This window comes from Oryza sativa, chromosome 2 (genome assembly GCF_034140825.1).
Source record: "Oryza sativa Japonica Group chromosome 2, ASM3414082v1".
Lineage (NCBI taxonomy): Eukaryota > Viridiplantae > Streptophyta > Magnoliopsida > Poales > Poaceae > Oryza > Oryza sativa.
Genome location: NC_089036.1, coordinates 11,648,669 through 11,661,472, shown reverse-complemented (window position 1 = coordinate 11,661,472; position 12,804 = coordinate 11,648,669). Strand labels below are relative to the sequence as shown.

At 49.8% G+C, this 12,804-nt stretch overlaps 2 protein-coding genes across 2 annotated transcripts; one reads left to right on the top strand and one right to left on the bottom strand.

Moving 5' to 3' along the window:
* The first annotated feature begins 811 nt into the window (after positions 1 to 811).
* Positions 812 to 2,628, top strand: LOC136355216 (uncharacterized). The gene is made up of 4 exons (XM_066307612.1): positions 812 to 1,017; positions 1,099 to 1,423; positions 1,489 to 2,289; positions 2,383 to 2,628. The coding sequence occupies exons 1-4, from the start codon at positions 812 to 814 to the stop codon at positions 2,626 to 2,628; spliced, it is 1,578 nt and encodes a 525-aa protein (XP_066163709.1).
* An 837-nt stretch (positions 2,629 to 3,465) lies between these two features.
* Positions 3,466 to 12,367, bottom strand: LOC136355215 (uncharacterized). The gene is made up of 4 exons (XM_066307611.1): positions 12,057 to 12,367; positions 11,795 to 11,882; positions 10,875 to 11,588; positions 3,466 to 3,696 (listed from the first exon to the last, which is right to left on the bottom strand). The coding sequence occupies exons 1-4, from the start codon at positions 12,365 to 12,367 to the stop codon at positions 3,466 to 3,468; spliced, it is 1,344 nt and encodes a 447-aa protein (XP_066163708.1).
* Between the last annotated feature and the right edge of the window lie 437 nt (positions 12,368 to 12,804).

Below are 12,804 nucleotides of genomic sequence, written 5' to 3'. Positions count from 1 at the left end.
ATTTCTGGGCGTGACAAGTTGGTATCAGAGCCGACCTTGACCATTGGACAAGCCAAATGGAAACCCTAAGAGCCATCTAAAACCTTTTCATCTACACATGCCTTTTGCACTTGGATTTGTTTCGGGAAAATTTTGGGGTTTGCTCTTTTGATTTGTGGGAAAAATCTTGATCGCTATTTAATCGGATTTCTCAGCTAGAGGCAGTCTAGGGTTTTAGCAAAACTTTATTTGGAATTTATTTGGCAGTCAGTCGGGAATTTGTTGGGTGATATGCTCTAATTCGTGTCTAGGTACGATGGGGACATTTTATGCGTATCATTATAGCTATGCATCTATTTTGTGCATTAATTTATCGTTTAGTCAGTTGCATTAGTATCTTTGTCTGGGTTCATGAAAAATGATCTATGCATAAAAATCACCATGCTCGGTTATTTATTTGAGTGATTTGTTGTTTTGTTTAAATTTGGATTTGAGCATGCGTTGATTCCTATCCCTTGTCTACCTTAGATGTCAGACCTGTTCTCCGATTGCAAGCGTTGCTCCGAGCTTCAGAGTCGCCGCCTCGCCGCCCTTAGCTTTATCGTCTTCTTAGCCTGTTTGCTTGCTAGTTTCTGTGTTTAGGTTTGTTGCTTGTGGGTTAGTCGGCGGTCGATATCATGTGTCAGTGGTATGGCTGCCTTAATTAGGAGTTGCTTGCCCCTTTTTAGTGTTTTAATTCAAGTCAGATAATTGCACTTAAATCTATAAGAAGTATTAGTTTCTGAGCCATCTGTTTTCTTCCTTTCTCTTATTTCTACCTATCCTCGTCCAGATGGTGAAGACAAGGAATGATCCCCGTGACTCCAGCGACACCAGTGGCAGCGAAGAGCAGATCGATGTAGCTCAAACCAGTGGTGCATCTAGCAGTAGTCCACCTCCACTGCCCGAGAACCCAACGGTCACTCAGATGATGACAATGATGATGCAACAGATGCAGCAACATTACCATCAGATGTTGCAGCAGGCGCAGCAGAACCAGTAGTCTGGTCCTCCACCATCACACCTGTCCAAGCTGTTAGACTTTCTTCGTATCTAGCCACCCACTTTCTCAAGCACCAGCAACCCAATGGAGGCCAATGACTGGCTCCGTGCTATTGAGAAGAAGCTGAACCTTCTGCAATGCAACGACCAAGAGAAGGTTGTTTTTGCTACACATCAGTTGCAAGGTCTCGCTTCTGCCTGGTGGGATAACTACGTGGTGACCCGTCTGGATGCAACGGAGGTTACTTGGGCAGAGTTTTGTCAAAGCTTCAGGAAGGCACAGATTCCTGAGGGGATTATGGCACAAAAGAAAAGAGAGTTCCGCGCACTGCATCAAGGAACCAGAACAGTTACAGAATACCTGCATGAGTTCAACCGCCTTGCGTGCTACGCTCCTGAGGACGTGCGCACCGATGCTGAGAAGCAAGAGAAGTTTTTGTTTGGTCTTGATGATGAATTGACCAACAGCTGATCTCAGGAGTCTATGAGGATTTTGAGAAGCTTGTGGACAAGGCTATCCGTCAGGAAGAACAACGCAACAAAATGGATCGAAAAGGAAAGGCAGCTCAGATCAGCTTTCCTCAGGGGAACAATCAGAAGCCTCGCTTCATGACGGGACAGCTAGGTGAGCCTTCCACCCTGATCGTCCATCAGCACCGTCCTTATCACCCGAGTAACTTCAACAACGACTACAACGGTGGCAGTCACAACAGTAGTGAGCAGCACCACCACAACTCAACTCCACCCCCATTAATGGAACCAGCTCAGTCAGATCTACCAGCTATGCCGGCTCAGTCAGAACAGCTCAAGAAGGAGTCCAGAGGAAAGCCAGGACCCTGCTTCAACTGTGGCAAGCACGGCCACTTTGCTGGCAAATGTCCGAAGCTGAAGCGCGCTGGACCTAGGTTCGTCCAGGCCCGCGTTAATCATGCGTCTGCAGAAGAGGCACAGGCAGCACCAGAGGTCGTGCTGGGCACGTTTCCAGTGAACTCATATCCAGCCACTGTTCTTTTTGATTCTGGTGCCTCACATTCTTTCATTTCCAAGAGATTTGCTGGGACACATGGATTATCAGTAGTGGAACTTAAAATACCGATGCGGGTTCATATCCCTGGAAATGACCTGAACACCGCACACTACTGCCCCTCAGTGACTATAGAGATCAAAAGATCACCATTTCTATCCAACCTCATCCTTCTCGAATCCAAAGACCTAGATGTCATTCTCGGAATGGATTGGTTGACCAGACACAAGGGAGTGATCAACTGTGCAAGTCGCACTATCACCCTAACCAACGATAAAGGGGAGAAGATCACATTCCGTTCTCCAGTGTCGCAGAAGTCCGTAGCGAGTCTGAATTAGGCTGCTATTGAGGATCAGACAGAAATAGAGGAAAAATGTCCCATGAAGTTGGAGGATATACCAATAGTACAAGAATATCCTGAGGTATTTCCTGAAGACCTCACTACAATGCCACCGAAGAGAGAAATCGAGTTCTGGATTGATTTGGCACCCGGAACTGCTCCGATCTACAAGAGGCCATACAGAATGGCAGCTAATGAGCTAGCAGAGGTCAAGAAGCAAGTTGATGAACAGCTGCAGAAATGATACATCCGACCTAGTACTTCACCTTGGGGTGCTCCGGTTATCTTTGTGGAGAAGAAAGACAAGACCAAGAGGATGTGCGTTGATTATCGCGTCCTTAATGAGGTCACAATCAAGAACAAATATCCGTTGCCAAGAATTGATGACCTGTTTGATCAGCTAAAAGGAGCTAAGGTGTTTTCCAAGATATACCTGCGATCAGGCTATCATCAGTTGAGAATTCGAGAAGAGGATATTCCCAAGACAGCCTTCACCACTCGGTGTGGGTGGTTTGAGTGCACGGTTATGTCATTTGGACTCACCAATGTACCGGCCTTCTTCATGAACTTAATGAACAAAGTGTTTATGGAGTTTCTTGACAAGTTTGTCGTGGTGTTCATTGACGACATACTTATCTATTCAAAGTCTGAAGAAGAACATGAGCAACATCTCCGTCTGGTACTCAAGAAATTGAAGGAGCACCAGTTATATGCCAAGTTCAGTAAGTGTGACTTCTGGTTGTCAGAAGTCAAATTTCTGGGTCGCGTCATTACTACTCAACGTGTGGCAGTGGATCCATCGAATGTGGAGTCAGTTACAAAGTGGACCCCACCAAAGACAGTTTCTCAGATACGGAGTTTCCTTGAACTTGCGGGCTATTACCGTCGGTTCATCGAAAATTTCTCCAAGATTGCCAGGCCTATGACTCAGTTGCTTAAGAAAGATGAAAAGTTCAAGTGGTCAGCTGAGTGCAACCAAGGTTTTGAAGAACTTAAGAAGAAGTTAGTATCTGCACCCGTTCTAATTCTGCAAGACCAGACGAAAGACTTCCAGGTCTACTGTGATGCATCTCGCCAAGGGCTAGGATGTGTTTTGATGTAGGAAAGCAGAGTGGTCGCATATGCTTCGCGACAGTTGCGTCCACACGAAAGCAATTATCCTACTCATGATCTTGAGTTGGCAGCAATGGTTCATGCTCTGAAAATCTGGCGGCACTATCTTATTGGCAACCGCTGTGAAGTCTACACTGACCACAAGAGTCTGAAGTACATCTTCACTCAGCCTGACTTGAATCTCCGACAGTGAAGATGGCTGGAGTTAATTAAAGATTATGACATGGGGATACATTATCATCTAGGTAAAGCAAATGTGGTAGCAGATGCTTTGAGCAGGAAGAGCTATTGCAATGCAGTATGTACCGAAGGCATGTGTGACAAATTGCAGCAAGATCTAGAGCAACTAAATTTGGGTATCATGGAACACGGGTTCGTAGCTGCCCTAGAGGCACGGCCTACGCTCGTGGATCAAGTCAGAGCACCTTAGGTAAATGATCCTGAAATAGCTGAGCTGAAAAGGAATATGAGGGTTGGAAAAGCCCGAGATTTTCATGAGGATGAGCATGGCACAATCTGGTTGGGAGAAAGATTGTGTGTACCTGACGACAAAGAACTGAAGGATCTGATACTCACAGAAGCTCATCAAACTCAGTATTCAATTCATCCCGGAAGTACTAAAATGTACCAGGACCTCAAAGAGAAATTCTGGTGGGCCAGCATGAGAAGAGAAATAGCTGAATTTGTCGTGTTTTGCGATGTTTGTCAGCGAGTCAAAGCAGAACATCAGAGGCCCGCAGATTGCTTCAACCCCTTCAGATCCCGGAATGGAAATGAGAAGAAATCGGAATGGATTTCATCACTGGGTTGCCCAGGACATCGTTAGGGCATGATTCAATTTGAGTAGTCGTGGATCGCCTCACGAAGGTCGCTCATTTCATTCCAGTGCACACTACCTATACTGGGAAAAGATTGGCAGAGCTCTACCTTTCAAGAATCATGTGTTTGCATGCGGTACCTAAGAAGATTGTATCTGATCGAGGAAGTCAGTTCACTTCAAAGTTCTGGCAGAAGCTGCAAGAAGAATTGGGAACCCGGTTGAATTTCAGCACGGCTTATCATCCACAAAACAGATGGTCAGACCAAGCGAGTAAATCAAATCTTGGAAGATATGTTGAGAGCTTGTGCACTTGACTTTGGTGGAGCCTGGATAAAAGTCTACCGTATGTCGAATTCTCCTACAACAATAGCTATCAGGCCAGTTTGCAAATGGCACCGTTTGAAGCATTGTATGGCCGGAAGTGTCGTACGCCACTCTTCTGGGATCAAACAGGTGAGCGCCAACTGTTTAGGACAGAAGTGCTAACCGAAGCAGAGGAGAAAGTTAGGACCGTCAGGGAAAGATTGAGAATCGCCCAGTCTCGGCAGAAGAGTTATGCTGACAACCGCCGAAGAGAGCCTACTTTCGAAGCAGGGGATTATGTGTACCTTCGTGTCACTACGCTCCGGGGAGTACACCGGTTCCAGATGAAAGGCAAATTGGCACCGCGCTTTGTGGGACCATACAGGATTTTGGAACGCAGAGGTGAAGTCGCATACCAGCTTGAGCTTCCATCTAACATGGCAGCTATCCACGATGTGTTTCATGTATCTCAGTTGAAGAAGTGTTTGAGGGTACCTGAGGAACAAGCTAACTCAGAGCACATCGACATCCAACAAGATCTGACATATGTGGAGAAGCTGATTCGTATCCTCGAAACCAGCAAGAGAAGGACCAAAAACAAGGTGATCAGGTTTTGCAAAGTTCAGTGGAGCCACCACTCAGAGGAAGAGGCCACCTGGGAAAGAGTAGATGAATTGAAGGCCGCCCATCCGCACCTCTTCGCCAGCTCTTCCGAATCTCGGGGTCGAGATTCGTTTAAGGAGGGTAGGTTTGTCACGCCTTGAAATTCCCCTCCTTGCTTTAAAATTGGTAAAATAAACCGTCCGAAGAAATTGTTTAATTTAACCTAGAGTTGAATCCCTAAATAGCCGTGCACCGCCGCCGCTATAGCCACCGCCGCACCAAGCCGCCACCGCCGCTAGCTTCGCCGTCGCGGGAGCTATCCCGGCCGCCGCTCGCTTGCCGCGTGCCGCCGCCGCACCGCTCTCCCCACGCGCCGCTGCCTACCGCCGCCTCCAACCGCCGCTAGCCGTCGCTAGTGCCGTCGCCGCGCCGCTCTGTTGCCGCCGTTGGCCTCGTGAGATCGAGGCCCGTCTCGTCCATCCCGCGCGCCCCGCCGTCCGCCGCTTGCCGCCACCGTCTGCCGTAGTCTTCACCCACGCCGGCCGAATCCCCGGTGAGGACTCCCTCCCCCTCTTTTACTCTCCCTTCCTCGTGTGCGTCACCGCCTCCTGTCCGCGCCGCCGCTTCGGCCGTGTGCCGCCATCTCCTCGCCAGCCACCGCCGTCTCCCGCGCCGCCGGTCGCCGCCATCGGTGGCCGCTCGCCGCCGCCGCATCACCTAACCGGCCAGCCGGTTTGAAGCCGAGCCGAGCCGACCGGGCGTCGCCCTCTCCCCCTTGAGCCACTGCCCGGTGGGGCCCACCCACCAACCGGTGCCACCTCTTCCCCCTTGAGCCGCTGCCGGGTGGGCCCCGCATGTCGGTGAGCCGCACCCCCCTTTTTGCTAACGTCATCCATGATTTATTATTGCGCAATAAATAATTAAGTTTTTTTTCTTTGTATAGTAAAACTCAGATAATCTTCTAAAAATCATAACTAATTCATCCGAGCTCCGATTAAGTCCATTCAAGTCTCAGTAAATTCATAAAAATGCATAGAATCCATTAAAAATGGTTTTGTTTCCTATTTCAGTAGACTTATAGCATGTTTTGCTTGTGTGCTTTGTTGGTCGCGTAGATTTCAGCCGTTTCATCGACCCACGGTTTCTCGAAGACGTTGCTGTGGTCTCATCAGTACGAGAGCAAGGCAAGTCATGCATTACCATTGATCATATTGTACCCAATTTACAAATGTCCTGCATTTCTGTTAAATATTGCATTGTTTTACCATATCATGTGGGATGGGTCCTACTACTCAGCCATATATTTTTTACCTTATGCCATTCATAACTTGGGTATTAAAATGACTAGATGTTGGTTTAGGAAATGCTTAGCCATACTTAGTTCAACTAGTACAAAATGGGGGAATTACATTAAAGCATAGATTTTGATTATTGGCATAGCTTTGGATTAGTGCCACCGCAATGGTGTTGGTTAATTAAAATACACTACATGGTGGGCTGTGGGTGCATGGTTTTACTAGTCGTGCCCATGGCAATTAAAGACCGGTTCGCGGGAGGCCCTGGAAGAACTTATCGTACTTACCACAAGCCAGCGTGGGCAACGGCTAGGCTTGTCGTGTAGCTTTCCTCTAGCCGACGTACCCAGGCGAGGGTGGGCGTGATGGAGTTGGGTCGGCTGGGGTGTCCGGTTGATGGGCTTCTGGATTCACCGCGGCACGAAAGGGGGCTGCCCATTGCCTGCTGGGGAGGGGGGCAAACCCTAAGGTGTGGTGCGATCAGTTAGAGGGGGTTTATGCGAAGGGTCCTGTCACGGCCTCTTTCCGGTATGTTATGGTGGCATGTCGGTGCACGGAAACGTGTCGTGGGGCTGTGTCTTGTGGGTACAGTTGTACACCTCTGATCAGAGTAAAACTATTCGAATAGCCGTGCCCGCGGTTATGGGCGGTCGACCAGATTCACCGTGATTAGTCTCACCCCTAGTTATCTCATAGAACTGGTTAGTTCAGGTGGTTGGTTGGGCCTGTTACAACGTGGTGTAGCGTTGGACAGTGATTGGTTAATATTGATTAATTGCTACAATTGTTTTACTGCTTTCAACTACTGCTTTTAAATGCTAGCTTTATGCAGAAGAACCTTTAGCCTCCCTTGGATATATCATGCTGATACTTCCTCTTCCGGTATGACTTGCTGAGTACAGTGGGTAGTACTCAGTCTTGCTCTCTTTTCCCCCAAACCAGAGTTGAAGTTCTTTTCAGTTGAAGATGTCTCGAAGAAGTTGGTTTCGTCGCTGCCGTTAAGGATGCCTGTGGAGTGGAATCGCCCCACTGCAGGAGTCAAGTCTTCAGGATTGGCTCGCTTTTATCTTTTTCCGCTGCGTTTGTAACCTTTTATATTTTTGTAAGACGTGGATCTGTATGTCAACAATTGTCGTTTGTGTACCCTGGCTGGTCCTGGACAGGGGTTTAATGCACATTCAGCTTAGAAATTCTAGTTCGTGAATTTCTGGGCGTGACAGCGGCGGCGTGGGCGCGAGGTGCGGGCGGAGTGGGGGTGCAGAGAAGGGCGGGAAATGGCGGCAGCGCGGCGGTTTCGGCGGCAGCGGCGGTTGCCGCCGGCTGGAGGAGGAAGACGGGGCCGACAGGTGGGCCCCACCTATCAGTGACCCGGGGAGAGGAGGGAGGCGGCTTGGGCCGGCCCATCAAGAAGGATGGGGGCGCGGGAGAGAGATGGGCTGACGGCCCATCAAGAGAAAAAGGAAGGAAAAGAAAAGAAAACGAGAAAAAGGATTTTTCCTGGGATTAAAAATATTGCACTTGCTCATTTTTAATTGGTTAAAATTACTTTTAAGGCTCTGAAAATTCCACTAAAAATCCTGTTAATTGTCACGCCCAGAAATTTCACCCAAATTTCCAGACTATTTTGCGTATTAAATCCCTGTCCAGGACCAGCTAGGGTACACAAAACGACAAGTAATATACAGTTCCAAACGTAAATAAAGCGTAAAATACTTACGGAATAGGCACTTAGTCCTCACACCGGAACAGAACGACAGCAGCGGAAAAAGGCGATCCTAGCGGGGCTTCAGCTCCACTCCACAGGCAAAACTCAACTGGGGTCTAAGCCTTGGTCCTCTAATTCCATCTTCAGCTCAGAAGCACTACACTTCTGAAAAGGGGGAATAATAGCAAGACTGAGTACAACCACCGTACTCAGCAAGCCACACCAACGATGCAGACGTGCAAGGGGATACAAGGAGGGGTTTGTGGCTATTTGCATAAAGGCGGTTGTAAAACATTTTATTGAGCAAAGCAATAAAACTGTTGAGTAATTAGAGTAACATTAAATCTCCACTGATCAACGCTACACCACGTTGAACAGGCCCAGCCAACCCACCTGAACTACAGTGTATTGGGTCGACTTATTAAGATGGAAAAACTCTAATAAAAACCAAGGAAACAGTACATAAAAAGTAAACAAACATGTAGAGCTCAATTTTAGATGAATTTTGCAATTTGAATGGCCCAATTTGGAGTTCGAATGAATTAGATATGAATTTTAGAAGTTTTGAGCCATTTAAATGAATTTCTAGAATTATTAACGAATTATGACGCAATTATTATTTATTTTTCCAAAGGGAAAAGAGGGTTGCTGACGTCATCAAAGGGGAGGGGCGGCGCCGGCAAGTGGGCCCCACCGGTCAGCGGCACAAGGGCACCGGTCCACCGTGGACCGGGACCACCAAGGTGGTCCACCACCGGTCCACGGGAACCGACGGTCCGGATCGGCCCAAGCCGATCGGGCGGCCAGGGGCGGCGCGGCTGGGGCACAGCACGGCACAAAGCCGGCCTAGCTGAGCCATGGCGCGGCGGTAGCGCGGTCTCCGGCGACGGCGACCGACGGGCGGCGCGGGAGAGGCGGCACGCATGGGCGGTGGCGGCGCACAAGATCGACGCGGCGCGACAAGGGGGGGTCCGGGTGGCCCAGGCGAGCGGGGCGGCGGCGCATGGCCAGGTGGTCGCCGGCGGCGGCCACCGGCGCGAAAGCGCGCACAGGAGACAGAGGAGGGAGGCAAGGAGGGAGAAGAGGAGCTCACCAAGGACGCGGCGACGAGGGGCGGGGAAAGGCGGGGAGCTCGGCGTCGGCGCTCCTCGGGACGAAGGCGGAACGGCGGCCCGGCGGCGTTCCACGAGCGGGAACCGGCGGACGGCGGCTGGAAGGACCGGCGCGAGGGGAACCGTGTCCCGGCGGGATCCTGGCCGTGAAAAGCGGCGGCCGAGGTGCTCCTCGGCACTGCGAAGCAAGCGGCGGCGGCGGCGCTGCTTGGGGTGGTTAGGAGCGGCGCCAAGCGGCGGAGACGGTGGAGAGAGGTGGTGCGCGTGGCGACGGTGTTTCAGAGGCGGGGAGGGGAAATGGAGTGGATGCCGGGGTGCGGTGGGACGCTGCGATGCTATAGGTGGCAGCGGCGCAGTGCGGGGGCGACGGAAGCGGCGACGGCGCGCGGCTGGAGGGTCGTCGGCGTGCGGTGGCACACGGGAGGGGCGTGGGGAGCTCGAGAGAGCACGCGGGAGGGGGCAGTGAGTTGGGGAAACGGATGAGGGGAGGTCGGGGTGCATTTTTATAGGCCCCGGAGGGGGAGATCGTGGCCGTGGCGGGCGGCAACGGCCGGCGGATGGAGCTCCGGCGACGTGGGCGAGTGGGGCTCGAACGGCGCCGATTTTTGGGGGGGGAAAGTGGAGGAAGGGGAGGACGTGGGGTGGACCACGTCTGCACGCGCGCGGGAGCGTGGAGGCGCGCGGAGGAAGCGGCGTCGTGGGGTGGCTCAGGCGGCCATGGCGGCAGTTGGAGCTGGAGGAAAGGGATGACAGGTGGGGTCCACGGGTCCCACCTGTCGGAGAGAGAGGGAGGGAGAGGCCGGCTGGGGAGGCAGAACGGACTTGAGGGAGAGAGAGAGCCGAGCGGGCCGAGGGAGGAGGCCGGCCCGAGAGGGAGAGAAAGGGGGCGCGCGGGCCACGGGAGAGAAAGGAGGGATTGGGCCGAAAGGGGCCCAAAGAGAGGAAGGAGGATTTTATTTGTTTTCTTTTTATTTTAATTGATGCAATGATCTTTGTGCTATTAAAACTATTTCTCGAGCTCCGAAAATTCACGGAAAATTTCGGAGAGTACATTAGGGCACAAAGAATATTACAAAATATTCCCGGCCAATAATTTTTAAAGGAAATTTTTAATTCCCTCAATAATTCACTTGATTAAGTTGATTTAACTTTTATTTAATTTCTAGAAGATGTATTATTAATTGATTTTTATTCCCGAACGAAAATCGGGGCGTTACATTAATCAATTGTGACATGTGGAACCCAAGAAAAATCCCACAATGCCATTTCCAATTATTAATTCCATTTATTAATTAGGGATTCAACTCTAGGTTAAATTAAACCATTTCTTCGGATGATTTATTCAACAAATTTTAAAGAAAGAAGAAGGGGGAAACTTCAGGGCGTGACAAACCTACCCTCCTTAACGGAATCTCGACCCCGAGATTCGGAAGAGCTGGCGAAGAGGTGCGGATGGGCGGCCTTCAATTCATCTTCTTTATCCCAAGTGGCCTCTTCTTCTGAGTGGTGGCTCCACTGAACCTTGCAGAATTTGATTACCTTGTTTCTGGTCCTTCTCTCGCTGGTCTCAAGGATGTGGACTGGCTTCTCCACATAGGTCAGATCTTCTTGGATTTCGATGTGATCCGGACTTGCCTGTTCCTCAAGAATTCTCAAACACTTCTTCAACTGAGAGACGTGGAACACGTTATGGATGCCAAGCATGTTGGAGGGAAGCTCAAGTTGGTAAGCAACTTCATCCCTGCGTTCCAAAATCCGATATGGTCCCACAAAGCGTAGTGCCAACTTTCCTTTGGTTTGGAAGCGGTGTACCCCCGTGAGTGGAGTGACGCGAAGATACACATAATCCCCTGCTTCAAAAATGAGCTCCCTTCGACGATTGTCTGCATAGCTTTTCTGTCGAGACTGCGCGATTCTCAATCTTTCCCTGACAGCTCTGACTTTCTGTTCTACCTCATTTAAAACTTCTGTCCCAAACAGCTGGCGTTCCCCGGTCTGATCCCAGAAGAGCGGAGTACGACACCTCCGTCCATACAGCGCTCCAAAGGGTGCCATTTGCAGACTAGCCTGGTAACCATTATTGTAGGAGAACTCAGCATACGGCAAGCTTTTGTCCCATGCTCCACCAAAATCAAGCGCACAGAGTCTCAACATATCCTCTAGTATTTGATTGACTCGCTTGGTCTGGCCATTAGTTTGTGGATGGTAGGCTGTGCTGAAGTTGAACCGGGTTCCCAATTCTTCTTGCAATTTCTGCCAGAACATTGAAGTGAATTGGCTCCCTCGATCAGATACGATCTTCTTCGGTATCCCATGTAAACACATGATTCTTGCGAGATAAAGTTCTGCTAACTTCTTCCCTGAGTTGGTAGTGTGCACCGGAATGAAGTAAGCCACTTTGGTGAGTCGGTCAACGACTCCCCAAATGGAATCGTGCCCCGATGATGTCCTGGGCAAACCCGTAATGAAATCCATTCCGATTTCTTCCCATTTCCATTCTGGAATCTGAAGGGGTTGTAGCAAACCTGCTGGCCTTTGGTGCTCTGCCTTTACTCGTTGGCAAATGTCACAGAGTGTGACGAATTTAGCTATTTCCCTTCTCATGTTGACCCACCAGAATTTTTCTTTGAGGTCTTGGTACTGCCAGGATGGATTGAATATTGGGTTTGATGAGCTTCTGTCAGTATTAGGTCTTTTAACTCCTTGTTTTCGGGTACACACAATCTTTCTCCCATCCAGATTGTTCCTTGTTCGTCCTCAACAAAACCTCGGGCTTTTCCAACCCTCATGTTCTTTTTGAGTTCTGCTATCTCAGGATCGCTTGCCTGAGCTATGCGAACCTGCTCCACCAGTGTGGGTTGTGCCTCTAGGGCAGCCACGAATCCATGCTCAACTGTACCAAGGTTCAGATGTTCCAAATCACGTTGAACCTCACAGCATAGCTCCTCTACCCATGCGACGTTGCAATAACTCTTCCGGCTCAAGGCATCTGCTACCACATTAGCCTTGCCGGGATGAGAGTGTATACCCATATCATAATCTTTAATTAGCTCCAACCATCTTCGCTGTCGGAGATTTAGATCAGGTTGGGTGAAGATGTACTTTAGACTTTTGTGATATGTATATACCTCACAACGGTTACCAATGAGGTAGTGCCTCCAGATCTTTAAAGCATGAACAACTGCGGCCAATTCCAACTCGTGGGTCGGGTAGTTGCCTTCATGCGGACGCAACTGCCGTGAAGCATAAGAAACAACTTTGCCATCTTGGCCCCTGGCGAGATGCATCACAATAAACCTGGAAATCTTTCGTCTAATCTGGCAAAATTAAAACTAGTGCACATACCAACCGTCGTTTAAGTTATTCAAAACTCCTATTACATTCAACAGACCAGACAAACTTTTCTTCCTTCTTCAATAGCTGGGTCATTGGCTTGGCAATTTTAGAGAAGTTCTCAATGAACCGGCGG